This window comes from Monodon monoceros, unplaced genomic scaffold, assembly GCF_005190385.1.
Source record: "Monodon monoceros isolate NGI ecotype Baffin Bay Population unplaced genomic scaffold, NGI_Narwhal_1 Super_Scaffold_3, whole genome shotgun sequence".
NCBI lineage: Eukaryota > Metazoa > Chordata > Mammalia > Artiodactyla > Monodontidae > Monodon > Monodon monoceros.
In genome coordinates this window covers 23,556,954-23,583,922 of record NW_021703780.1, presented here as the reverse complement: position 1 = coordinate 23,583,922, position 26,969 = coordinate 23,556,954, and the positions used below count along the sequence as shown (strand labels likewise).

Sequence of the window (26,969 nt, the reverse complement as noted above, 5' to 3'; positions counted from 1 at the left end):
GGCAGGAAGGGATTTTCCTTAGGGTGTAGGGAAGGCCTCTCCCTCTCTGATAAGGTGAGAGTGAAGCTGGGGCCTCACCCAGGCCAGGGAAGGAGCCAGGCTGACATCTGGGAGAAGAGCGCGCCAAGTAGAGGGAATAGCGCACGAGGAGGGCAGGCGTGAGGATGGGGCGGCCGTGAGGATGCGCGTGAGGCGAGCTCAGCAGTGGGCAGGGATGGAGCGAGGAGCCCTGGTGCTAGGAGATGAGATCAGGAAAGTAGCCAGGGCCTGGAGGACTCAGGGCCTGGAGGGGTTTGGATGTGATTCTCAGGTAGGGTGGGAGGCCACTGATGGATGGCGGGGAGTGATGTGACAGGCTCACATTTTAAAAGGACCATTCCGGATGCCGTGTAACCAGGGCTAGGAGTAGAGCAGGGAGACTAATCAGGGGGCTGTTGTAGGGAGTAACGTGTAAAGGTGAATATGAAAGTGACAGTGGGGCTTCCCTCGAGGTCCAGTGGTTAGGACTCCACGCTTCCACTGCAGGGGTCGCGGGTTTGATCCCTGGTTGGGGGAACTAAGATCCCACATGCTGTGCGGTGCGGCCAAAAACTAAAAAACAAATTAAAAAAAAAAAAAGTGACAGTGGGGAAGATGGGGCCGGAACCTGACACCCCCAGCTCCCACCTCTGAAAAAACCCCTGAACCCCCTACATTTCCTTTCCTGTCCTTTCCGCCTTATGCCCTGCTAATCCCCACATCTCCCCTCTTCTACTGGCCTGTCCCCCTCTCCCGACCTTGGCCACAAATCTCCTCAGCTCCTGCTCCTTTGCACCTGTTTGTCTACTCCGCGTATTCCAGAATTACTTCCTCTGGGTAACTAGGTGGGTGGGATTTACCGGCGATCCCACATCCTCTCATTCAGGTAGTTGTGGCAACGAACATCGCCGAGACCTCGCTCACCATCGAGGGCATCATTTACGTGCTGGACCCGGGGTTCTGTAAGCAGAAGAGCTACAACCCACGCACGGGCATGGAATCGCTCACCGTCACACCCTGCAGCAAGGTTGGCCTGGGCTTGAGCAGGGTCTCCACGGGGCGAGGGGGAGAACAGGCCAGCTCAGAAGCGGTGGAGGCTGCTTAGAGCAAGGGGGATTAGCGGTCCACACCCTCCCAGATTTCTTGCAGAAATACTGCCCTTTCTCTTTTCCCTCACCAGATGGTCCGTGGGCCTGACAAATTGTCCTTTCTTTCCAGGCCTCAGCCAGTCAGCGAGCTGGCCGGGCGGGTCGGGTGGCTGCAGGGAAGTGCTTCCGCCTGTATACCGCCTGGGCCTATCAGCACGAGCTGGAAGAAACCACAGTGCCCGAGATTCAGAGGACCAGCCTGGGCAACGTCGTGTTGCTGCTCAAGAGTTTAGGTGACTGGGGTCCCCCAGTCCTCCTGAGGCAGAAGGGGTGGGGCTAGCTTGTCCTTGTGAAGGGACTCTGTTCTACTCCCTCACATCTTTCTCCAGGGATCCACGACCTAATGCACTTTGATTTCCTGGACCCTCCGCCATATGAGACCCTGCTGCTGGCTTTGGAGCAGCTGTACGCGCTGGGGGCCCTCAACCACCTTGGGGAGCTCACCACGGTGAGGTGGGAGGGCGGCAGGCTGGGGCAGGAGGAAGGCTGGGGTGACCCCTCGAGAGCTGGAGGGACACCTGAGGGAGGAGTGGCCTCAACTCTCTCTTTCCTCTCCTTAGTCTGGTCGAAAGATGGCAGAGCTGCCGGTGGACCCCATGCTGTCTAAAATGATCCTGGCCTCTGAGAAGTAAGCCCCTGACTCGGCCGGGCCCCCAGCACACACACTGGCCCTGCCTCTTTCTGTCTCTGGAGCCATCTTTGTGATCTTGCTTTTTCTCTCCACCACATTATTCTTTAACAAATAACAAGTTATTAGATAACTTTTATTGCCCCTTTTGAGGCCCACAGGGATCAGTAAGACACTGTCCTGTCTTTGGTTATGATTATCAGATGGGTGAAATTGACAAGCGTGTAGAAAATTTGGGGGCATGAATGAAAGTGGAAGATTTTCCATCGTGAGGAGTGCTGAGTGAGGGCTGGTTTGGGGACTTACTCATTCCTAAGGTTTCAGACTAGAGCATTTAGAAACAGCTGTGGAGGGACCACCTTTAAATGCCCTTCCTCTGCTATGGTTGAGGTTAAATGTCATTACATGAACTTAAAGGGATTGCTATAATGTGCACCTTCGTACTGCAGAACCTTCAGAGGGCCCTGGTGCCTTCCTGCCCCTGCCTCCCTGGATCTCTCTCCTGTTAACCGTTTTATCTATAACCTGACCCTCACCTCCTTCACCCCCATACTGTTGCCCCTGCCACCAAAATCAATCTACTCTGATTTGTAGCCGTTAGCCCAACTTGCTGTCCCCACATGAGGACATCCACCACACAGCCATCACTTTCCTCCTCATTGCGCCTGTTCCTGTTGCTGTGTCTCGCTTTGGACTCCCATGCCTTTCCCTTCCTGCCCCAGGTACAGCTGTTCGGAGGAGATCCTGACAGTGGCTGCCATGCTCTCTGTCAACAACTCCATCTTCTACCGACCCAAGGACAAGGTCGTCCATGCCGACAATGCTCGTGTCAACTTCTTCCTCCCTGGTGGGGACCATCTGGTTCTGCTGAACGTTTATACACAGGTCACTGGGCTTGGGTGAGTGGGAGTGAGGGGGACGTGGGGGACTCTGGCTCCGCTGTATACTTAACAGCCCCTCTTCCCCCCCCTCTTTTTCAACCCTTTTCACAGTGGGCTGAGAGTGGTTACTCTTCCCAGTGGTGCTATGAGAACTTTGTACAGTTCAGATCGATGCGCCGAGCCCGGGATGTGCGGGAACAGCTGGAGGGGCTCCTGGAACGCGTGGAAGTCGGTCTCAGTTCCTGCCAGGGGGACTATATCCGTGTCCGAAAGGTCAGCGTTTCTAGTCTGCTGCTGTCCACCCAGTGTCTCCCGAGGAGCAAGCTTCTCCTCTGGGGCCAGTGGCCTGAGAACGTGCCCCTTCCCCTGTGGAAGGTGTGCTCTCCCTGTGCTTTCTTTCCGGACCACTGAAAGGCCCTTACCTTTCTAGTTCTCCCAAAGCCTGAACTAAAAAGGCAGTGAGTGCTGAGGGTCCATGGACGCCTGCCTTTCCCACTGACTTCCTTTCCCACCTGCTCCACAGGCCATCACTGCTGGTTACTTTTACCACACAGCACGGTTGACTCGCAGCGGCTACCGCACAGTGAAACAGCAGCAGACGGTGTTCATTCATCCCAACTCTTCCCTCTTTGAGGAACAGCCACGCTGGTTGCTCTACCACGAACTTGTCTTGACCACCAAAGAGTTCATGAGACAGGTGAGGGGACCTTGCCCTGCCCAGGCAGGTGGATTGTGTGGGAGATGGTATCCTGGCAAGCTAAAAACCCAGGTTCAAGTTGCTGGGACTGGCAGAGAAACAGGAAAGCACCTTGGTTTAAGGTAGGATAAGGTAGAAATGCATCCTTTCTAACAGCTGTCTCAGCATCTACTAAGATCTGAGAACTGTTTATTCACTCACTAAGTATTTGAACGCCCATTGTCTCAGTGTTTCAGGTGCCGGGGTGATAATGAACAAAGCAGATATGAGCTCCATCCTGAGTGTATTTCAGTCTTTATGTTCAGGCTTTTGTTTAGGGTTAGCTTACTTGTGCTCTTGAATAGCATGTAGAGATGTGTGTCTGCCCCTGGGATCCAGAGTATTAGAGCCAGGTACCCTTTCACCTAGCCCTGCAGTCAAAGGGGAAAGAAGAGAACCTTCTTTTAAATCACACACACACATCAGAAACTAGGTTGGACAGAAGGGAGCCCTGCTGATTTTTTTCTCTTCCCTTCCAGGTATTGGAGATTGAGAGCAGTTGGCTTCTGGAGGTGGCTCCCCACTATTACAAGGCCAAGGAGCTAGAAGATCCCCATGCTAAGAAAATGCCCAGAAAAGTAGGCAAGACACGAGAAGAGCTAGGGTAAAGAGCAGAGAACATAACAGAACAAACAGAACATTAACACCAGCTCCTTTTCCTTCTGTACATTATTTAATATCTATTAATAAAAATATTTTTAGAGTAAAGCTATGGGGAACCTTAGAGATTCAGAGAAGGTTGCATGGAAATTCGATCTCATATATTCACTTAGATTTTATTATTTACAAGTTAAGTTACACAGCAGCTTTACACAGCATGAGATGGAAAGTAAAGGAGAAGAGAGAAGAGGGGAGGAAGCTGGCTCCTGAGGTCTTTGGCCACCTCCACCTCCTCCTCTTGTGCGTAGCAAGTCTTCCGTGCTGCCTCTGCCCCAGTTCCTGATCAGCCCTTGGAACACAGGTGTACGTTGGGTTCTGGCTCCGACAGCCCCAGAGCCACCAGGGCTCCCACTAGCAGCTTCTTCACGGGCGTTGGGGGTGAGTGTGAAGGCATCAGCTGCAGGGAGAAAGGTTAATGCCAGCTGGTGGGATGTTCTACCCCATCACCCCACCCCTACACAGCCCTAGGACTCACTTTGCCTAGGCGATGGCGACAAATGAGGCCGCTGGAATTGAGGTAGAAGGTGGAATAGGCGTCATAGGTCCTGGAGAAGGGAGGAAGGCTCACCGGGGGGGAAGGGGACTGGCCCCAAAGTTTCAATTCAAGCATTTGGTTAAACTAGTAGCTCCTAAACTTTACTACATATTATGTCACCTGGGGATCTTTTAAAAATCCTGAGGTTGTTCCCTGGCCCAATTAAATCAGAGTGTCTGGCACCGATGTTTTAAAAAGATTCCTGGATGATTCCACTGTGCAGCAAAGTTTGGGAACCACTGGTTTGGGCTGAGCCTAAGAATTTCTTGGGATTCTACTCTGTGCCAGAAATTTACCAGGTACTTTACCTAAGGTTGTGAGGCACCACTTATGAGACGGGAATTTTCATCTCTTCAATAAGTATTTGAGTACCTACTATGTGCCAGGTAATGTACATGAAGAAGCTGAGTTCAGAAGCTTCCTAATATATTCAGAGTCTCTATTTTTTGTTAGATTAAAGTAGACAAAAACAAGATCCTGCCCTCAAGGAGCCTGCAGTCAGGTCAGGGTAGATCCAGGATTGTCTAGAAGACTAGACCACAGATTCCCAAAAGGGTAAGATTAGGAAATTGTAGTGCGTTTCTTTTCTCACTTCTCTTACCGGTAAAGCTCTTCCTTGTCACGCTTATAGAAACGCAGAAAGAGTAGGTGGATGGGCAGCCCCACAAGCCGCCAGCGGGCTTGCAGGGTCCAATTCTCAGGGTGGCGGGTCAGCTGTAGAACCTCCAGCCGAAGCTGTGCAAAATAGTTCCAGGCCAGGAAGCGGCAGAGGGTCAGTGACAGAATGTACCATGTCCGGCCTCTGGGAGGAAGGAATGGGAAAGAAATCTCATGATGGCAGAATCAGAAAAACAAACTGGTATCTGACAGTGGGATGGGGAGCAGCAGTGAGAAGCAGCCTAGGACATTCTCTAATAAGTGAAAATAGCATTGGGTCCTTTTCCTCCCCAAGGCCCTACCCATTCGTGGATTCTCACTTGGTACGCATGTTCAGGATCTCATTGATGAATTCCACATCCGATGAGTAGAGAGTGTAGTCGTGGGAGTGAAGGAAGAGACTGGGCAGCTAGGTGGAAGAAGGCATCAGACCAGGAGGAAAGAAAAGATGATCCTATTTCTCAGTTTTCTATATTTAGTGTCTCTTTATTCATGAATGAAGGGTCATCTCATCCCATGTTTAACTTCCCTAATCCAAACTGAGGAGCATCTTTTCCTTGGGAAATGTTTATAACATATTTATATGCCCGTCTCATGGTTCCCAGAAAGAATCCAGTTGACTGACTCCCTATTTTTAAAAATTACCTACATCCCTTCCCATTTCGGACAAAGGCCACTTCTGAACTGACTTACCTCTTGTCTCAGTCTCTCGTACATGACAGCCAGGTGCTCCTCCATACTCGGATCTCCTGATGGAGTGGCCGGGGAAGAGTGGGCAGTCCCAGAGGCTTGGAAAGGTATCAAAGCCCCAGGACAGGGGCAGGGAGGTCCCTCAAATAGGCTCCTAAGCCCATCCAGGCAACCGCTGTGTAACTCAGGTCCTGGTCCCTCCTCCCCCTTTCCTGGGGGGAGAACCACCCATGGTGAGGTGAGGGCTTGGACCTGAGGGAGAGGTAGTGGGGGAGCTCGGGGAAGCAGCCGGGTGGGAGGGCTTGGGGGTGGGGGAGACCAGAAAAGAGGCAGAGATGGAGAAGTGGTTGTCACGGAGTGAGGCCAAAGAGGTGGGAATGGTAGGGCCCGTGGAGAAAGGTGGTCCTAAGGAGGAAGAACAAAAGGGAAAAAGGTAAGAATCCAGCTGCCTAATGCCCTGCCATCCAAACTGCCCATTAACAAGCTTCCAGTCCCACCTGCTCCTTCTGACAGGAGAGATGGAACTACTAGAGGGAAAATTCATCTCCATCTCTACTTAAAACAGGAGGAAACACTTTCCTGTGACAAAAGTACACATACCTCCCCCAAACATTAGCAAGTACTTTTAGATTTGTTTAAGATTCCAAACCCGTTTGGGGGCAGGTCTGCCTCTCTTACAGCAAGAATCATAAGAGTGCATATTTGAAGAATGAACAAATGAATAAGTTACAGGTCTTCTTGTACTGTGGCCTCTAACACAACTCCAGGAGTGTGTGAAGCAGAGGTTATATAGAGAAAAGTTAACATCCAAGTGGAACTAGGAGACTTTTGAGCACTATCTCATTTCCTCAGCCTGAGGGAATGTCCTCCTATAAACGAGGACGATGAAACCACACTGAGTTAGTATGAGGACTATATGAGATAATAATTGTAAATAAAACTTTGCGACCTGTTAAGCAGTAAGCTCATCATTCGGGCTCCTCTAATGACACGAAAAGGCCCAGGAGACTGTTAAAGGCTGGACCTCATGCCCCTGGTTTACTGATGTCGAAACTGCGATGAGGGAGAGGTCACCCAAAGTCAGGCCTGACCCGAGTCCCTGCGTTTCCAACGAACCCCCCCGAGGGGTCTCATTATCGGGAGAGCGGGCGGGCCGCGCGGGTACCTCTGTCCCCGACGGTGTCCCGGAGGCGCCGTCTCCGCCGGGGGCGTGGCCATCTTGCCCGCCCGGGCACAGGGGCCCGAACAGGGTCCACCCGGGCCGGCCTTCCCGCCGGGACCGCTATCCGGGTGCAAGATGCGCGGGCTGCAGAGCGCGGCCCGCAGGTCTGTCTGGTCGGCTCCCGGGAGGCGCCGCGAACTTCTCCGCCCCCTGCCCTTCAAATCACCTCCAGGCACAGGTAACCGCGGAAACGCGGGCGAAATGCGGACGCGCCCCACCGCCCCAACTTCCAGCCCGCCTGCCCCCGCAGGCCCGGGAGACCGACGTCCCGTGCTCTACAGGGCTGGCGGCGCCGCCCTCGGATCCCCACAACCCCTAACCCCTAAACGCGCCGCCCCGCACAGGTGGGAAGGAGCGGTGGGACGTCACTGCGCCTGCGCGACACGGGGCGCGCGCTCCGCCCCACACGCCGACTCTGGGGAGGGTCTCTCCCCGCCCCCTCTCCTCCCCTCCCGCTTCCCCTCTGCTCTTACCTGGGGACGAGCCTGGTAGGCACGGAGGCAGGGGCCGAGGCGCCGGGCCGCCCCCCGGCTGGGCTGGTACATGATCTTCCGGGAATGGAGACAGCACCTCCCGTGTCCGGCCTCCTCACAGGGGTGAGCGTGCCCCGGAGCCGGCTTCTTGAAGGGGAAAGGGGTGGGGGGGGTGAAGGGCTGAGGGGAGGGAAACGGAGATGTTGCGCGCTTGCGCACTGCGGCGGGTTCCAGGGAGGCGGTGAGGCGCTGGGTCTGCAGCAAGTGCGCCTGCGCTCGCCGGATCGGAGGCTGCCTTAGCGCGCTTGCGCAGTAAATTAGCGGCCTCGAGCACTGCTCTCACCTGTGGCGCTTGCCCAAAAGTGGGCGATGATGGGGCTGAACGGGGCGCGCGAAGAGTGCCGGGTGGGATTGAAATAATGACAATCGCGGTTTTCAGTAGCTCTCGTGATAAAAATAAATACTTTATTGCTGTGGTTAAAAATAAGATACAAATGACTTGGCACTTATAATAAAGCCTGTTGAATGAATGAATGAATGAATACATCCATTGTGAGGGCGGGCTTTGGCTAGGTCCTGTGTGAGAGAGAAATAATACTGACTTTGAAGGTGTGAGAGGGGGCTGCGGTCACCAAGGCCTGGTGCTGCGACGTTCCTGCAAGTTTCGAATGAACCTGGCGTTGAACATATCCCCGCCCATTGTCCAGGACTGGGCTGGTGGAGCCTGGGCCTGTGGAGGAACTGTGTGCATGGGTTCCTCCCCAGACCCATGCTGTGACAAGACCTGCTCCTCACTGGCAGACCTAGTAGGTGGGAGATGGAGAGTGGGTTACAGGGGTACTAAAGGGAGAATTAAAATCACAGCTTCTTAAAGGGCTGACTGGCTCTTGTGTAGAGGATGTATGATGGGGTATGAGGCTGGAACCATCAGTGCTATGTCCAAACCTGAAACCCCTCAGAGACTGCCAAAGGGAAGCACTCGAGTCGAACCTATGGGGAAAGAGGCTTGTAGGGTGTTAGGTGGAAGGCTTTGTGGGAGGAGCTGGTGTCCAGTTCAGAGAGTGAGATTTAGGAGGAGGAAGTAGCTGAGTGTGATGTTAGGAAAGGAGTCAGAGGTGGTGCGAGGCTGGTAGGGGAGGGGTCAGACCTCACCTATTCTCTGTTTCCTGCTCCCCCTGCTTCAGTTCTTGGTTGCCTGTGGGAATACCAGGCATGTGCATGGGAAGGCTGGAGTAGGTAGTGAATATGGCCTACTTGATTTGCGGATAAGGAGATGAATAACTTACCTGTATTGGGGGATGAGGAATTCAACCGCCCATGGCGGCTATAGCTGCAGCTTTGGGCTACCAGCCCTGGGGGAGTCCTGCTGTAGAAGAAATGTGAGATGATGGGGAAAAGGCTACAGGATGAAAGATGAGTGGGTATGGAGGAATCAGGAGAATAATAAAAGGAACAGCACAGGAACAGAGAGAGGGGTAGTTATCATTCCTATGGGATTTTAATCTAAGTTGTGCCCCAGAAAAGGGAAGGGAGCTGCTCATTTTATACCCCAAGGTTTTCTGAAGCAGTCCTGACTTGCTGCTTTATTACTCCTAGTTGAGGTCATGTGTTAAAAGTAAGGCCAAATGTGCTCCAAATCATGTCATAAAAACAAATTCAGGGGAATTCCGTGGCGGTCCAGTCGTTAGGACTCCATGCTTCCACTGCAGGGGGCACAGGTTCAATCCCTGGTTGGGGCCTGGTCGGGGAACTAAGATCCCACAAGCCGCGTGGTTCGGCCAAACACACACACGCACGCACACACACACGCACGCACACACACACACACACACACACACACAACCAGATTCACATATATGCAAAAAAAATTTTTTTGTTGGACCAGGTGCCCTGATGTTTGGTTTGGAAAACATGATTACCTTAATTTTAGGATACTTCAGCCAGAGGGAAATAGGGAGTGGTAAGGCTGAATTTAGGAAAAGGACTGTCTTGAGAAAGAGATCCAAGGGTTTAGTGAAGGAGAGGCCAGGAAACTAGCGGGAAGAGGAATTCAGGAAACAATTAGGGGACTGTTATCAGGAGGCAATTAGTGGATCCCAGAGATGTTAGTAAATCTTAACATCTCAGCAAGGGCTGGCCTGGGGTAAAGGGTAGAAGTGACTAGGGAGAGCTAGAGGTTTCTGGAGAGAATGGAGGAGTAGATATAGAAGGCTACACAGAGGGATCCAGCGACTACATGAGAGGAGACAATCCGCAGAAGATCCCACAATGAAGATGGGGACAGGCAGACACCAGATCCTGCAAGGGGAGCTCTAAGGCTCCTTGCTGGAAGATCTGCAGATCTCAGAGGTGAGGGAGAGAGAGGGAGAGAGGTCCTGAGATCCCAGGAAAATAAGGGGTGACGCACAAACGAGGCTGAGACCTTAAGGGTTGTTTGGTGTTTTTTTTTTTTCTTTTGTAGTTTTTATCATTGAAAATGTCCATTTAAAAAACACAAAAGAATTCACACTTTATTCAGACAACACTGAGAGGGAGAAGAAAAAGGAATGAGTCAGAAGAGAGGGAGATCCTGCTCCCAAGGATTTCGGGGAATACAGTAGGGGTATCAACTAGCACACATCCAGAGGGTAGGGAGGGGGAAGGATGTTCTATACCCTGGGTATGGAGCAGGGAAGAAGGTTCTTGCTATGGAGGAAAGAAGAAAGGAAGGCCAGAGGAGGAGTTCCCCCATCATCTCAAGACAATCTCACAAGACAGGAATCTATCAGCATCTAGCGACCGGGGAGGGATGGCTGCGAGAGGGTATTCCAGGAGCTAATAGAGCCTTGAGACTCAGGCTTAGCTTCTGAAACTTGGCTAAGAGTGATCCTAGGGTGCTTGCTGGGATCTACTGCCAAGAAACAAACTCCCTCACAGAACCTGGACCCAGGGGAAGTGGTGGTGTCTGTAGAAGTGTGGCGACTCTGGAGCCTCAAAGCAGACATCAGCTCGGGGGTCCCCTGACAGATACACATACACACAACATGTGGAAATTAAGAGTTTGGCAATGTTGAGTGGATCCCTTGGGGAGCTGGTAAGTCCCTGTCCTACCTGAAGCAGAGCTCACTCACTGGCTGGCGTCAGCAGGCTGATAGGGTAGCTGTGGTCGGTAGCACGAAGCAGTATTAGAGCTACCAGGAGACAGTGTAGTGGGACTATAAGATTCATTCCATGGACAAGACTCTTTAAAAGGTTTCCCTGGTAGAGAAGGCCCTTGGACCTTCCATGGTGTTCTAGAATCTGACTGCAAGCAAGACTATGCTTCTCTGGATAATTAGTAGGAGCCGCCCAACCAAGAAGTCTGGCAGCAAATGGGCTGTCTGTGGGAGAGTGTTCAGAGCCCGAGTTACGAGAGAGGGGGTGCTTTCTATGGTAAGAAAAGCTACAAAGCATTAGGCCATCTGGGACCCTGACAACCCAGTTGTCCAAGAAAGGGGAAGAGGGAATCCTATGGGCTCTGTCAGGTTCCCCTGGATGCTGGGGGATACAATGGAAGATCCGGTCTGGGGTTCTCAGGGAGGGAGTCTCTGCCCTTGCCAGGTCTCCCAGGGAGGGGAGAGGCTTAGCTGTCTGTCAGTATCGACTCTCATCAGAGCGGGGAAGGGAGCTGTGGAAGGATGTTATGGACAGGAGGAGGGGAGAGGGGAAATGGGGGGGAGAGAAAAACAGAAAGAGAAGTCAGAGGTGAAGAGAAAGCTGGGGAGAGAAAAAAAGGAGAGGCCCACTCTCTGCCTGCCGGGATGGGCTCCTGCCACACAAGGCACTGACCCAGGGCTGGTGGCTCCCCAAACTGTGTCAGAGATCCTGCCCCTTCCCAGCAAATGTTAAACCATGATTTCCCCAATCTTAGAGGCTCAGTCACCCACCCAACGGATCTGTGTTCTTCCTGTGCTTCCTCCCAGCTCTCCCTTAAACTAGAGTCCCTAGACTCTACATAAAGTCCTATTCTGCTCCTTCACTGTAATTTATTTCCAGACCACTCCCATAAATATTTTCCAATATATTCTTCTTGAAAGGTTTCAGGACTCTCCAGTCTTCCTGTCCTATTGCTTCATGTCTCTGATGGATTTACACTGCCCTCTGCCATTTCTAACACCCTGTCCGACAGTCTTGACATTCCCTAACCCTCCAGCTCCATTACCTGGTGCGGCGACGCTGGGCTGGGCTGCCGCCTGGGTCAGTAGCAAGCAGAAGGCGGGCGGTGGGGTGCGGGGGGCAGAGGCGCAGGGAACGCAGCAGCTCCTGTTCTGGCACGAAGGGGCGGAGGGGACCCCGTTCTGGCGAGTTTCCCAGGCTGCTGGAGCGTGGGGGTGGGTGGGCTGGAGGTGTAGCACGGCGAGGGGCCCTGTTCAAGGGCCAGGGAGGCTCCACAGCTACCTTCAGAACTGGGGAGAGGGAGAAAAAAGAGCAAGACAGAGAAGAAAAAGGAAAGGGAAGAGAGTCATGACAGCAAAGATTAGAGTAGAAAAAAGAAATCAGAGCCTTTAGAGAGAACAAATCTTTCCCCTGGGTTAAGGCCCCCCCAGGCCCAGACCCCCTACCCCAGTCTTACATTCTCGGTCACTAGAGGAGTATGGCTTTATGTCTCCCTCTGCTCTCTTGGGTGGCAGCTTCCTTGCTGGAGCTGGCAGTGGAGAGGACACAGGCAAGGTAAGCATTAGGAGGCATACTGTGCACCCCTTCACTACCCCCACGACCCCAAACCTCTGATCCCTGACACCACAGTTCCTCCGGGGAAAGGAGACTTCAGTTCCACCGCAGAAGCAGCTCTGTGGCACTGCCATCACACCAAAAGGGAATTCGGGGGGAAGGCTGGAGCATTTTGAGGAGAGCCAGAAGGAGTAGGCTGAATGCAGAGTTGGGGGGAAAGATCTGGGGGAGACTGTGGGGCCTGGGATACGCAAGAGAAGGGCAGCCAAGGGAGGCGAGCTCTTACTGTCAGTGGGCGCTGTCAGGCCCCCCTGGGATTCTGGGGCAGTGGAATGGTCCCAGCTGGGCCACCGAGGACCCCAGGTCCCTCTAGATGAGACGGACAAAGCCCTTGGTTAATCAGGAATTGCTTTGGAGAGGTCAGGGGAGGCTGGGGTGGGGCAGAACCTCCCCTTCCGGAGCAAAGAGATTTACGTTTTATAAGGGGAAAAAAAGGATGAGGTAAAAACACAGACACCTGGAAAGGAGTCACCAGACAGAGTAAATGGGAGGCTAACGGACTGTCCCAGCCCTGTCTCCAGCCTCCTCACTTCTCCACTTGCCCCTCCCTTTCCCTCTCAAGAGGTTCTTTCTCCATCACACGTGGCAAATGAGAGACTGCCCAGCAGATCCACTTAAACTTTAGGGTCCCTCCCGTGTGGACCTGGTCCTCACCGTCCTTGTTGGCTCTCTCTCCCTCTCACAGCTTTGGTCAGCAGGAGCTAGATGGGGGAAGCCTTGGAAAGCAGAGCCGGTCACGGATCTGAACTGCCTCTCTATGCCTGACATTGGTGGATGCTAATCACTGTTGAGAGATTGCTGTCTGGGTGGTGGTTACTCTGTTTCCTGGCCACCGAGGAGGTGAGAGAGCTAGCCACAGAGCCAGCTCCTTCAGCAAAGGGCCCTTCTGTGCAAATGCGCACAGCACGGCCAGCAGAAGGCTGTGCCCCTCGGCCTTGAGAAGGAGGAAGGGGTGCGGCTCAGCCTGGCAGGGAGCATGTGTGTGGATGAGGATGGAATGTGGAACCTGGGCAGCACCTCCTAGGTATGGTTTCTCCAGATCAATTTCATTATTTGGTTGGAAATGTTACAAATTCTGAGTGTTATCTTCTAAAACTAGTATTTAAGCTTTGGACCATTCATGTCACTATTCTATGACTGGAAATGGAAGGGCTGACGGCACTTGCCTGTCCCTCACTGGCTGACAGAAGCCTGAGGAGTTTATGAAGGAACATGACTCTGGCCTATTTTGATGGGCCTGAAGCAGCAAGAGGCTCCATCAATGTCAACTGTCAAACAGGCTTCCAATGAGCTTGCTTAGTTGAAAGTCTTGCCAAATATAAATACACTCAGCTCCCATGAGGGCAGAGGACATGGGTAATGTCTGCTGGGGACTTGGGTTGCTTTAGAATTCTCCCAAACTGCCCACAGATTGCACTGAGTTCCCAGTGGCCTCCAGAGTGACTAGCCATCACAGAACTACAGATCCACCCATTAATGCAGCTTTACCAGCGGGCATAGGATCGACCGCAGCAGCACAAGAGTGTCGAGTTGCCCTCAGAGAGGTAGCAGGGGGCCCTGTGAGGAAGGAAGCGGTGGTGCCCCTCAGTGAGGGGTCCCGTGGGACCAAGAATCCACCTCCTTCCTTCCCCCCACCCCAACTGCTTGACCAACACACACAAGGTGAGAAAACTTACGATGCTGATGGGCAAAGAATCCTTCGAAGATCACGAAGTTGTTCACCTGTAAGATGAAACAAGCGAAATATATTTGTCCATTCAGCCACTCAGCACATACTTGCGTATAGAACCCTGTGCTAGAAAAACCACAGTGGGAGGAACGAAAGCCAGCCTTCCTGTCCTTGTTGACAGACTTAGTCAAAATCTCAGACCCTGACAAGCTAATCCTAAAGTTGAATTGCAGAGGACCTCGAGTAGCCAAAATAATCTTCAAGATTAACAAAGGAATAACAAATCTGGGGAGGATTCATACTTCCTGATTTCAAAACTTACTACAAAGCTACAGTAATCAAAATAGTGTGGTAGAGGCACAGGATAGACATAGAGACCAATGGAATGAATAGAGTTCAGAAATAAACCCATGGGTCTATGGTCAATTGATTTTCAATAAAGGTGCCAAGACCATTCAATAGGGAAAGTATAACTTCTTCAACAACTGGTGTTTGGATAACTGAGTATCTACATGCAAGATAATTAATTTGGACCAAAAAATAGCTAAAAATGGATCAAACAGCTAAATGTAAGAGCTAACACTGTGAAACTCTTAGAAGGAAACATTGAGGAAAATCTTGATGACTTTGGACATGGTTTCTTAAATATGACACCAAAAGCATAAGCAACAAAAGGAAAAAATAAATTACACTTCATCAAAAGTAAGAACTTTTATGCGTCAAAAGACACTATCAAGAAAATGAAAAGCGGGGCTTCCCTGGTGGCGCAGTGGTTGAGAGTCCGCCTGCGGGTGCAGGGGACAGGGGTTCGTGCCCTGGTCCGGGAGGATCCCACATGCCACGGAGCAACTAAGCCCATGCGCCACAACTACTGGGCCTGCGCTCTAGAGCCCACAAACCACAACTAGTGAGCCCGTGTGCCACAACTACTGAAGCTTGCGCGCCTACAGCCCAGGTTCCACAACAAGAGAAGCCACCGCAATGAGAAGCCTGCGCACCGCAATGAAGAGTAGCCCTGCTCACCGCAACTAGAGAAAGCCGCATGAAGCAACAAAGACCCAGTGCAACCAAAAATAAAATAATAATTAATTTTTAAAAAAAGGGCAAAGACTTGAATAAACATTTCTCCAAAGAAGATATACAAATGGCCAATAAGCACTTGAAAAGATGCTCAACATCATTAGTCATTAGGGAAATGCAAATCAAAACACAAAGAGATACAACTTCACAACCATTATTATGGATATTATAAAAAGAACAAAGAAAAATAAATTTTGGTGAGGATGTCAAGATACCAGAGCTACCACACATTGCTGATGGAGATGTAAAATGTTGCAGTCATTGTGGAAAAACCGCTTCTCAGTTCCTCAAAGAGTTAAACACAGGATTACCATATGACCCAGCAATTCTACTCTTAGGTATATACCCAGGAAAACTGGAAATATATGTGCTTGGAGACATGGCTTGCCTAAAGTCTAGTAGCTACAAGTGGCAGAACTGGGTTTCAAATCCCAGACTCCTGATTCTAGTTGAGGCATTTCAGCCAGGAATACAGTGTAGTCATTAGAGGGGGCTATGGGTTCAAATTCAAGCTCTACCATTTATTAGCTGTGCAAACTTGGTCAAGTCACTAATCTGTATAAACCCAAAATGGGGTCAATAGTGGCAACTACCTCAAAGAAATGTACAAGGATCAACAGAGATAATGCATGTAGATACCACACAGAGCTCATGAAACATCAGTTGTTACTGGGTTGGCCAAAAAGTTCGTTTGGGTTTTCCAGACAGATGTTACAGAAAAACTGGAACGAACTTTTTGGCCAACCCAATATTATTTACACTCTATACTGCCCTGCTCTTACATGTTACCTGGGTAATGCATTTGATGCTGGATACTGTGTTTCTTCCGTTGCTCTCTGCTGCCTCTTAATGGAAAAATGATGTCCTACTCTGGGAGCACAGTCTAAGGAGACCCTGTCTATCTCCTGCTGTAATGTCTACCAACCCACCCACCCTCATCCTTCCCCAACAAGCATATGCCCAGCACTCCAGCCAAACAAAACTGCTTGCAGTGCCCTGAAAGGTAGATTAATATCTCTCTGACTCTGCTCGTGCTGGTTCCTACATGAAAAGCACCTTAGCCTGCCCACTTCTGTCCACCTGACGAACACCTTTCAAGATTAAGTCAAGCCTAACTCACTTTATGCCCCCTCTGTAAGCACACCAATTAATCACGTTACAAGGGATTAACTATCCGTGCTCCTACCCAAGGCTCGCTTGTCAACCCAATCCCAAGCCCACTCAATGACACTGCTTCAGCAATTCTTCCCACTTTCTCTGACATCAGATTTTCTTTCTGAGTCATTCTTATGCTGTTCATTTTTATGCAACTGAAAAGAATCAACCCTCTCTTGATCCATATCCCCCTCTAGCTCTTGCTCTATTTCTGTTCACATTAAAGCAGCATTTAAAAGAGTGGCCTATTCTTGCTGCCTCCAGTTCTGAGCTTCTCAATCTCCTAAAGCCACTCCATCCAGGCTTCCACCCACGAGTGTGCTGAAACCGCTTGTCAGGAACACCAGTGGCTTCAGGCAGCTAAATCCAATGGTCACTTCCCAGACCTCTTCTTACCTCACTGATCAGTAGCATTTGACTCAGTAAGCCATTCCTTCCTTTTGCAAACACTTTCTTCACTGGCCTTGCAGGTCACTTTACTTCTAAGTTTGCATCTACTTCACTAGTCACTCCTCAGCTGCATTTGCTGCTTCTTCTCCTTCCTGACTTTCCAAGAGTGCCCAAGGGCTCAAGTCCTTGGACCACTTCTTTATAGATACTCACTCCACGGCTGTTTCATCCTGTCTCACTGCTTTCAGTACCCTACGTGTGGTGAAAACTCTCCACCCCGAACCTCTTCTCTGAACTCCAGGGAAGTAACCAACCTGGACTCATCACGGACATCTCCAATTAACATATTCAATATGGACTCCTACCATTTTTCCCCAAAGCTGCTCCACCTTCCATCAGTTAATGCAATGCCATCCTTCCAAGTGCTCAGGCCAACAACTTTGGGATCACCCTTAACTCCCTCTTTTTTTTCAGTCTATCAAGAAAAATTATTTGCTTTAACTTCAAAATACCTAAAATCTGACCACTCCTTACCATCTCTACTGCTACCATTTTAGACTGAGCCACCACCATTTTTCAGCAGGATTGTTGCTTCCTAACTTGCTTGTACCCTCACTCCTCTACTACCTATTCTTAACAGGCAAAGTGCTCTGGTTTAAAGTAAGTCACATCATATTCTCCCTCTGTTCAAACCCCTCTGATGGCTCTCCTTTTCTCACTTAAAGGCCAAAGTCTTTGCAATAGCCTATAGAGTCCTAAATGTCTTTCCTCCCCCATTACTGCTCTGATCTCATCTACCACACTTCCCCCTCACTCATGCTGCTCTAGGCACACCAGCCAATTTTCCAGGCGCACTCCCACCTCATGGCCTTTGCACTAGCCATTCCCTTTGCCTGGGATGCTCCCCCTCCAGATATTACTTAGCTCATAGTCTCACCTCTTTAAGTTATTGCTCAAGTGACACTTTCTCAGTGAGGCCTTTCCTGCTTATCCCATTTAAACCTGCAATCCCACACACTCCCATCCTCACATGGCACTCCCAAGCCTTCTTACTTGCTCTCGTTTTCCTAGAGCACTTATCATCAATCATAGTATATACTTGTTTATTACGTTTGTCTGTCTCCCCACGTAGAATACAAGCTCCGTGAGAACAGAGACTTTTATCTGTTTCATTGAATAAAGTCTTTCTAGAGCCCAGAACAGTGCCAGGTACTCTAATATATATATGTTGAATGAATGGACAGCATTAGCACCATTATATTGCATCTACTTATAAACAAATCACCTTCCCCAAAATAGACCAAATCTCCCTGAGGACAGGGAATGTATATTATTCTGAGCCCTTACTAAATCTTGATAGACTAGGTAATGGTCTATGTGAAAACAAGGAGATGAAAATGAGCTGATTATGTTTGGGGCATAAACATATTATTGGGTGTACACAACAGCCCATGATGAAGAATTAAAATAGATGACAGGGCTTCCCTGGTGGCGCAGTGGTTGAGAGTCTGCCTGCCGATGCAGGGGACACGGGTTCGTGCCCCAGTCCGGGAAGATCCCACATGCCGCGGAGCGGCTGGGCCCGTGAGCCATGGCCGCTGAGCCTGCACGTCCGGAGCCTGTGCTCCGCAACGGGATAGGCCACAACAGTGAGAGGCCCGCGTACCGCACACACACACAAAAAAGATGAGAGTGAAATAGCTGCAGGATGAGAGATGGTACCATGCCCCCCCAGAACTTACCTGTATAAAATAAGTCCTATATAATAGGGAATAAGGAGTGCATGGAAAGTACCACTTGTTTGCCACAAAAAAAATAATAAATTCAGTGGGAATGTTCAGTGGGGTCTACTCTCTGAAACCTCTAACCTGTGGGACTGTGGTCTCCAGGCTGTAGTGTTTATTCAGGAACTTCAGCAGCTTCTGTGAGGGTCGGTCAATAGCCAGTTGATGTGGTTCAACTCGCTCCTTCTGCAGGCAACAGGAGACTCAGGGTAGGAGCAGGCATGGGGAAAGCAGGCCAATAGGAACCCAGTCACCTGGGAAGGATATGGGAACATGGGGGGTGGGAGGGTGGGAGGCAGGGCCTCTGGAAGGACTCAGGACAAGGGGCCTTTGATCTCCATTTTGGATGAACTGGTGAAGAGATAAGTAATACCTGCAACATATACTGGAAGAGTTCTCGTCCATGGCCATGGCGTTGAAGTGACTCATGGATGTAAAAGTCCAAGATGCAAAGTGGTTCTACCTCATTGTGAGCCTCACGGTCATCCTAAGAGGTAAAAGAACAACAAAGATCTTCTAGGACCCAGACATCATTGCCACCTTCCAATCTCCAGCACTTCTGTTCTCAGGAGCCAAGGCATATGAACTTTCAGTTTCCAATGACACTCACCAATACAAAGAGTTTCTTATATCCAACTTTAAGGAAGCCAACAATGGCTCCTTTTCCAGCCCTGTAGGTTGGGGAAAATAACAATAATTAGCAGCTATCTGGAAGAGGTAGAGTCAAAAAAGGGAGAGGGGCTGGGAGAGGGAGGAATTAAGTATAGGGTAGAACGGTATTTGGCACTCACATTCGAGCTGAAGTATCTTTGAGTATATACATAACGTGGCGGTTACTCTGCATCCTTGATGCACTGGTGATGGGAGCAGGAAGATGCTGGGCCTGCCAGGAATTTGAAGACAGACTTTCTACAAGTCCCTTCCACAGGACCCAGGCCTCCCTTACCAACTGTCCCCAGAGAGGCCTCCCTTTACTCCATGTAGACTCCACATTACCTTAGCAGAAGCCTTGCCCAGTTCATCTACAATGGTCATAATTTGCTGCTGCAGATCAACACTACAGAAAGAGAGGAGATCAAGAGTCAGATACTCACTGAATTAGAGGGTCCTAGGCACTCACTCCCTGGGAATCTGGGCGATAACCGCAACCCCAGTTCAGTACTTCAGGCCCTCTGCCTTTACCTTGGAATCTTCCAACCTGATTTCCCACCCCACTCTTCTGGAACCCAAACTTTTGCCACACCTCCCTTCAGTGTGGTACACTCCCTCCACCCTTGAAGTTATTGTGGGGAAGCAGGAAGGGCAGGTCAACCACATCCTTTGGTTGGAACCACGATGGGACCAAGGGATGAAAGGTGACAGATTCAAGCCCCAATCTACCCCGCCAGTTCTAGGATCAAATGTCACCAAAAAGGCGAGCCAGGACATCAAAAGGAGCAGACACTAGTCAGTGAGAAGGGGGCGTGGTGCCTGGACCAGGTTTCGAGAGGAACCGGGAGAGAAGGGCCGTGGGGCAGGTTTGAGATGTCACCGGGCCGGCGTTGTGGTTCCGGGTCGGCGGGCCGGTGGCCGTAGGTGCTGGTCTAGCACCGTGATCCGCTCCGGGAGCAGCGCGTCCACATCGAACGGGAACTCCATGGCCCATTGTGCGCGGCCGGACCCGCCCCACGCGACGTCACTTCCGCCCCTCCGCCACCGCCCCGCCCACCGCCAGCTTTACTTCCCCTGCCGCGCCCCCGGGTCCCTAGGGGGTCGCACCACCCCCCCCTCCACCACCACCGCCCCCCACCCACCGCCGCCCCCCACCCCCCACCATCCCGGCAGCCGGCCCGGAGACCCCGTTCTTTTTGCCAGACCAGCTGTCACTTAGCAACGCCACTCGTCCCATCCGCGCCTCCCACGGCAGCGGGTGCCATAGCAACGCATTTTTCTTAGGCCTAGTGTCTCACTCTCCAACCCTTTAGCCCCTCAGTGGGAACACTGTGCATCGGGCACAGGGGGGCACAACTGCTCATCCCAGGTGGCTTCTGGTCCCAAGAGTGCACTGATCGGACTGGGTCAAGCCTGACCACTCCTCTCCCCACAGCAGCACCCACTGCCCCCCAACCCTCCATAGCATTCATCTGAAATGCAGCCCAGAGACAGGATACAGCTTTATTGTGGAAAAACCCAGTTGGCACAGGTCTGAAACAGTAGCAGAATGTACAGCCTATCTATTGACAACATATAGGGGCTGGGGCTTCCGATACACGTCTGCACTGCCCTCCCTCAGCCTCAGATGTATTTATCCCTTTCACCAACAATCATTTCCTTTCTCTGGCCCTGGGCCTGCCACTGGCCACAATGTAGACAGCTCTTCAGGATGAAATACTGTGTAAGGGACCCTCCGCCTCCCTTCCTAGTCTACAGCTCCTACAGAGCAGTCTGGGGGCCCGCCTGCTCAGTGGAGGAGGCTTCAACTGCGGCTGTGAGGGGCACCTTGGGCATTGACTCAGGCGGAGGGCCACTTTCTTCTCGGAGATGACCCTGGTAGAGCCGACGAAGGCGGGACAGCTCTCTCTCTGGTGGTTGTTTCCAGCTGTACCATGGGTACCAGGGGTCACCTGAAACCAGAGTGGGTGCTGGCGGAGTGACACTCACAGCTCCATGAGAGGTACTGAAGTCAGGGTCCCGGGGTTCAACCTGGGGAATGTGGTAACTGAGGAGACCTGGGGGATTAAAAAAAAGAGAATGCCAGGGAAGGGAGGACAGGTACTTCAGATTAAGACAGATAATAAGAAAAATGACCTATAAAGGGAGGGAGGGACCAGTCAGAGCCACTGGGTTCATTTATGCATGTGGTATGCTGCACAGAAGCAACTGGCCAAGGGGGCAAGTGTGGGCTGACGTGCTGCCCAGACTCTTGCCTGCCAAGCTGTGCAGGCCTGTGCCAGGGCTATGAAGCTGCATCTGCCCTAACATAGGGGTACCTTTTCCTAATTTGTGCAAAAGTGTCATGGAGCCCAGGGTCAGAAATTTATACAAAGCTCCTATGATTTAGACATGGCATTGGGGCAACATTTATAAAATAAGAAGGCAGAGAAAGAGGAAGAAAAAGAGGACAGGGCAACGACAAGATAAGAGACTCAGGAGAGGAAACAAGGGACAGTGGAGTGATGAAAGAAGAGATTCTTTGGAAGAACATGAGTGCTACCTTCTCAGATAGGTGGGAGCATTTATATCCACCCTCCAGCCCTAAGTCACCTTCCTTATGCCTAACAAAACTGCGCTGTGCCCCTTCTCATTCTTACCATGATCCCTGGCTTTCTGGATGGCCTGGGTCAACTTCTTGTGTTGCTTCATACAGACTCCTGTGAAAAAAGGTAACTCAGAGATCATTTTATAAGTCACAGTAAATGAAGAACATAACTGCTTCTACATGGTGATAGAGGCTTAGATTTGGAAGACCTAGCTCTACCTGATGACCCCATTCCCCTGACCCCTCGGCAAGGCTTGGTTTCCCCTTCTGCCCAGTGGGAAGAACCTTCTCTCTCTCTCTGCGAACCAGGATGAAGACTTAGGAGGGTCTAGCCACTATAGAGAAGCCACTTAACAGTAAAGGTTTCAAGACAGGGAGCAGAACACAATTCAAAGGGCAAGTGTGGTTAGTTAAAGGGCTGAGTTGGACAATCCACAGAGAAAGATTCAATAAAGGAAAAATGGATTTCAGATCTGGGCAAGACGATCTGAGAAAGTAGCAAAATAGTCCCTTCAGCCTTTTACAGCCTGACTATAGAACTCTTCTTAAAACTCCTTGGGAATTCCCTGGTGGTCCAGTGGTTAGGGGCTCTGTGCTCTCACTGCCGCGAGCCCGGGTTCAATCCCTGGTTGGGAAACTAAAATCCCACAAGCCGTGTGGTGTGGCCAAAAAACCCCACAAAAAACCAAACTAAGCCAAAACAAAAACAAACTCCTTGACAAACCAAACTCCACCGATCATGCTACCACGCCACAAAAGGGTGGATTCCGATTATTCTTTGCAAATTTATCTTGCTTTGGAGCAGGGGTTGGCAAAATGTTCTCTGTACAGGGCCATATACTGGAGGCAATGTGGCATATGTTTTAGGCATATATTATAGTCTGTCTCAGCTCCTCAACTCTGCCACTGTAGCCTGGAAGGAGTTGTAGACAATATGAAAATAAATGAACATGACAGTGAGCCAGATTTGGCCTGTGACTATAGTTAGGGAATAGATGTAATCTTGAATTGGTGAGCTTATGCCAAATTTGGGAAATCTAACTGAATTGTCAATGGAATAAAAGTAAGGTCAATTTATGAGAAAGCCTTCCGTAAAAGTGAAGAGACCCTATAGAAAGGAAACAATCAGCACCATTTACCTTTTAACAGTTCCATTTAGATAGTTTGCTTATACTGGTACTCGCCTGTATCTTCTGTTCACATGTAACTGTTTTAGCGTGTGAGTATCCCCATTAGGCCAAGATTTCCAAAAGGTTCCATCACATTTTTTAGGCCATTAGTAGGAACCACCAAATAAATACCTGTTGTCTGTCTTAATAAATATAAGAAGTGCTGTAAGGAAAAGCTATTCTGGTGGTGACAAGGATGATGGGCTGACCTGTATATGGAGCATGGAAGATGATACCCGTGTGGGCGCAGACAAACTGTTCCAAGAGCTTCACATTCTGTAGGAAAAAGTGGTGGAGAAACAAGAGAGAGGGAAGGGAAGGTAGCAAGACGATTAGAGACTAAAAGTGCACAATCCCTGCATACCCACACAAATGACCTTGACCCTTCTACATCTCTCCAGGTACTACTTTCCTTCAGGTCCTGGTTTTAGCCCCATCCCTTTACTGAACACATTCTTGCAACCTTTTTCCCTTTCCTGGCCTTCCAACCATTTCACATACACATCCTACGTTTTGTCACTGAGACTCACATAGAATTATCTTCTGCAGGGGTTAGGTTCTAAAGTCAGTCCTTCATGCAGCAAATTAGGGACAGTCTGTTGGAAAATCCCTGAAATCACCCAGAAAGTGTAGTACGTGTTATAATGTACATTTACAAATTATTAACTTATATAAATGCATGGTATATGTAATGTATATGTTTACTAAAATCAATTTTAGAGATTTAATTATTAGAATGACTCCCAGACAGTAATTAATCACAGGTGGTGAGACTCCCAAAGAAAAAGCAGGTGTATCTGTGGAGTGGAATGGCAGGCAGGGTCATCTGCACTCTTCAATCTGTAATCTTTCTCCCTTAGTCATGCGATTTGTTATAAACTGTATACAAATGATTATAGCCTTTTTTTCGTAACCAATTATACACAGCTGAAATTGAGAAGTATCTTCTGGACTCCTCTACAACCTGTATCAGAAGGAGCCTGAGAGCAGTCAGACACCCCCATCTACTGACTGACACCTGAATGACCTCTGACTTCTCTGATGACGAGCCATTCAGCTTCTGCCCTAATACCTTGTAATACTGCAAGCTCGGAAGGGCACTTTTCCATTATCATCTTTATAAGGTTTTTGAATACTTTAAGGAACAAGTCCTGTCCTTATCACAATGAAGGTTTTTTGAAAAAATAACTAGATTATACCTTGCTTCATGTATCTGCCCTCCAGCCCCAAGTCTCAGCATGCCACCAAACATCAACATGACAACGAAATAAAGAAAATCTCCAGAAAAAACTAGTCCAATCTACCTGCTAACAACTGTGATTGATATAAATCAACCTTTGGGCATTGCCCTCACATTAGAAACAAGCATTTCTCTTGCCAAATTAGACTGTAAATTTCATAGACAAGGGATGAAACTTTTTAGTAAAACCCTTAGTAGAGCGCAAAAGGCTGGAAGGAGGAATGTTTTTATATTACCAGAAAGTCAATACAAAATGGACTTTAGGGGCACCAGGATATGAAGAGCGGGGCACCTAAGGTAATCTCTTTAGCATTGCAAAAAAGGCTCCAAGTCTTTATCCTAGAGAAAAGATTCTCCTTACCCTAAAGTCGACGTGCAACTTCTGATCCCGGCAGATGGGGCAGGGATTCCCAGCAATTTTATTTCCACGCTGTAGAGAGAAGAAACTGGCAGGTGAAGCTGTTCAAAGCCCTGTCAGAAAGAGTGCTGCTGGGGACTTCCCTGGTGGTGCAGTGGTTAAGAATCCGCCTGTCAATGCAGGGGGACACGGGTTCAAGCCCTGGTCTGGGAAGATCCCACTTGATGCTGAGGAACTAAGCTCGTGCACCACAACTATTGAGCCTGCGCTCTAGAGTCCGTGCTCCACAACAAGAGAAGCCACTGCAATGAGAAGTCCATGCACTGCAACAAAGAGTAGCCCCTGCTCCCTGCAACTAGGGAAAGCCCGCATGCAGCAACGAAGACCCAATGCAGCCAAAAAAAAAAAAAAAAATGCTGCTGCCGCTGTCACTATGACCTCCAGCCCCACTTCACATCCACGTGCCACACTCAGAAACTCACAATACATGTCTTTCGAGTCCGCTGTGGGGGTATTCCACCTTTGTGGTTGCGACGGTAGTCAGTCCAGACAGGGCGAGAACCATAGCGGTTCTGGTATTCTAAAATGAAAGACCATACAAGTTTGGGTGGTGGTGATGGGCGGGTCTCTGTCCAGTTATTTCAGACCTCACTTGACCCTCCCCTTCCCCATTTAGAAGTACCTTCTGAGTCCAGATATTTCCAGGGTTCATCCTTATATGGGGAAACGGGAAGTGGGAGCAAAGAATCGTCCTCAGGGGGGGCTTTGGTGCAAAGAGTCTGGAGGGGAACCTATAAAAGGAGGGGCAGAGGCGAAATGAGACAATGAGTTCAAGGACAAGACCTGATTGGTTTGCTGCCCACACTTCAGGGAGAAAGGGGAAGGCACGCACACTGTGCAAATGAAATACAGCAGGAGTATGCTGTATATGGGAGGTAGCATTTTGTGGGAGATTAAGTTTACATCAACAACGACTATCCCTACCTCCAACTGGATCTTGAAAGAAAAGGTAACATTAGAAGATAAACTAGCACAGGTGACTGGGAAGCAAATTTATTTGAAAAGACAACTCAAAAACCTGGCACGTATAAGGCATTCATGCTTTCTGGGATGAACTCAGTCTACTGGAGGAAAAGGGAGAATGTCCATCTTCTTGGAATTAAGATGTGTGGCAGGAAGGGGATGCAAAGGACATGCGAGTCTCCAACTCGATCCAATCCAATCACTCAGTTGCCCAGCCTTCTAAGAAGTTGAAGGTCAACATTCCATATGGCAGAACAAACTTAAGTCCTAACGCTACCTCTAAAGCGACCAGGCCTGTAATTAACTCTATGGTGACCCCTGTCACCAGTTTTCAGTCCCACTTTAGGGAGTGGCAGTTGGGCAAGCCTTCCCATCTCACCCTGCCCCACCAAGAATCTGCCCTGCCCATAACCTCCAGGGTGGTGAGGACGTAGGCTGGAGGGAAAACTCAATCCAAAGTTAAGCTCTCATGTATGCTTTGATAAGAAACTGATTTAGTGAGATAAAGAGCCGAGTAACTGGTCCCAGGTCATGAGAATGTATCCTGGCTTTATTGGAAGATAGTAGGGCTGGTAGAAGTTAGTGTCCCTCAACCCAAGAACACTCCCTGGCATCGAAGATTTAGACACCACCTGTACAGTTAATAGTTGGTTTGTGTATGGCCAAGAGATCCGTTCCACCGCCTAATTATTCACCCGAGATGGAAACTTGGGAAGAGGAAGACATCCAACCCTTGCTCTTTACCCTCGACTCGAGATTAGAAAACGTGCGCTGCACTGAAGAATGAGAAGGGAAGGAGGAGGGTGGTGGAAGCAAAGGGTTGCCTTGACAGCCAAGGCAGAAGCACTTGGGAAGGCCTCGGCTCCTGGATTCCCAGCAGTGGAGCGATGACCTCGAAAAGGTACAACCAAATCTGGCGTTGTACAAAATGTGCCCCAAGGAGTTACCTGAACTCCGTAGACACCTCTGAAGGGCGAAATGCTGGGAAGGCGCCTCAGCAACACGTTCAATGTGGAGGCAGCCATCTTGACATACGCATAAAGCAGGAAAAGCGACTGCGCATGCTCCAGGAAATATATTAGGGTAGGGCCAAGGATGACCCCGCAGTGCGGAAGGCGGCAGCGCATCTGCGTCAGGACGGAAGCGTGAAGGGGGAGCCGTAGGGAGAGGCCAATTTCAACTGCGTCACTATCGAATTCGGGCTCAAAATTGCATTTTTGCTGAACCAGCCAGTACGACTCTTAGATCGCATTCTTACAGTTTGTATTTTAAGCAATTTTGAAGTCGATTTTGACCGAGATCCTCTCACTGCGCATGCGCCGGTCCGATTCTACCAACCCTTGGTGAGAAGTGATCTCGAGGGCGGAAGCGGTGGAAGCAGAGGAAAGGGAGGTGCTAGGCCGCTAGGTCAAGCGCACGCTTTCGGGGGCCAGGAAGGAGGCGGAAGAGGGTGCCCAGGGGAAGGG

At 50.1% G+C, this 26,969-nt stretch overlaps 5 protein-coding genes across 14 annotated transcripts in view; 2 read left to right on the top strand and 3 right to left on the bottom strand.

Annotated features, from left to right (window-relative positions):
- DHX16 (DEAH-box helicase 16) overlaps nt 1-4,151 on the top strand; it is a 10,024-nt gene extending 5,873 nt beyond the window's left edge. The window contains exons 2-10 of the mRNA XM_029243262.1: nt 30-34; nt 905-1,045; nt 1,237-1,399; nt 1,496-1,614; nt 1,727-1,794; nt 2,517-2,679; nt 2,787-2,948; nt 3,199-3,372; nt 3,891-4,151. Coding sequence (XP_029099095.1) covers nt 30-34; nt 905-1,045; nt 1,237-1,399; nt 1,496-1,614; nt 1,727-1,794; nt 2,517-2,679; nt 2,787-2,948; nt 3,199-3,372; nt 3,891-4,019 — 1,124 coding nt within the window. The 3' untranslated portion in view covers nt 4,020-4,151. The remainder of the gene's footprint in view (nt 1-29; nt 35-904; nt 1,046-1,236; nt 1,400-1,495; nt 1,615-1,726; nt 1,795-2,516; nt 2,680-2,786; nt 2,949-3,198; nt 3,373-3,890) is intronic.
- Nucleotides 4,152-4,168: 17 nt separating this feature from the next.
- CUNH6orf136 (chromosome unknown C6orf136 homolog) lies at nt 4,169-7,885 on the bottom strand. Of its 2 annotated transcripts, none has more exons than XM_029244519.1 (6): nt 7,649-7,885; nt 5,957-6,358; nt 5,584-5,672; nt 5,208-5,408; nt 4,547-4,616; nt 4,169-4,468 (listed from the first exon to the last, which is right to left on the bottom strand). In XM_029244519.1, exons 1-6 carry the CDS (start codon nt 7,718-7,720, stop codon nt 4,355-4,357), a joined length of 948 nt encoding a protein of 315 aa, XP_029100352.1. In that variant the 5' UTR covers nt 7,721-7,885; the 3' UTR covers nt 4,169-4,354. The 2 variants fall into 2 exon arrangements, with proteins under 2 accessions (XP_029100352.1, XP_029100353.1); XM_029244520.1 differs by lacking the exon at nt 7,649-7,885 and adding an exon at nt 7,119-7,512.
- Nucleotides 7,186-26,969, top strand: part of PPP1R10 (protein phosphatase 1 regulatory subunit 10) — a 35,606-nt gene continuing 15,822 nt past the window's right edge. The window contains exon 1 of one of the 2 annotated variants that reach the window (XM_029244496.1): nt 7,186-7,353. The gene's annotated coding sequence lies outside the window, so the exon portion shown is untranslated. Of the gene's footprint in view, nt 7,354-26,738; nt 26,847-26,969 lie in introns of those variants that run through there. The other variant, XM_029244497.1, reaches the window with a different exon arrangement.
- ATAT1 (alpha tubulin acetyltransferase 1) lies at nt 8,081-20,133 on the bottom strand. Of its 8 annotated transcripts, none has more exons than XM_029244511.1 (13): nt 20,007-20,133; nt 19,472-19,532; nt 19,267-19,358; nt 19,086-19,146; nt 18,849-18,962; nt 18,560-18,661; nt 14,074-14,119; nt 13,886-13,954; nt 12,240-12,311; nt 11,829-12,072; nt 8,935-9,014; nt 8,801-8,843; nt 8,081-8,451 (listed from the first exon to the last, which is right to left on the bottom strand). In XM_029244511.1, the coding sequence occupies exons 1-13, from the start codon at nt 20,111-20,113 to the stop codon at nt 8,277-8,279; spliced, it is 1,266 nt and encodes a 421-aa protein (XP_029100344.1). In that variant the 5' UTR covers nt 20,114-20,133; the 3' UTR covers nt 8,081-8,276. The 8 variants fall into 8 exon arrangements, with proteins under 8 accessions (XP_029100344.1, XP_029100343.1, XP_029100349.1 ...); XM_029244510.1 differs by having other exon boundaries at nt 8,235-8,638; nt 20,007-20,113; XM_029244516.1 differs by lacking the exon at nt 20,007-20,133 and adding an exon at nt 19,719-19,993 and having other exon boundaries at nt 8,235-8,451.
- On the bottom strand, nt 20,607-26,886 carry MRPS18B (mitochondrial ribosomal protein S18B). The gene is made up of 7 exons (XM_029244521.1): nt 26,451-26,886; nt 25,163-25,271; nt 24,963-25,060; nt 24,484-24,552; nt 23,092-23,158; nt 21,766-21,825; nt 20,607-21,183 (listed from the first exon to the last, which is right to left on the bottom strand). The coding sequence occupies exons 1-7, from the start codon at nt 26,628-26,630 to the stop codon at nt 20,888-20,890; spliced, it is 879 nt and encodes a 292-aa protein (XP_029100354.1). The 5' UTR covers nt 26,631-26,886; the 3' UTR covers nt 20,607-20,887.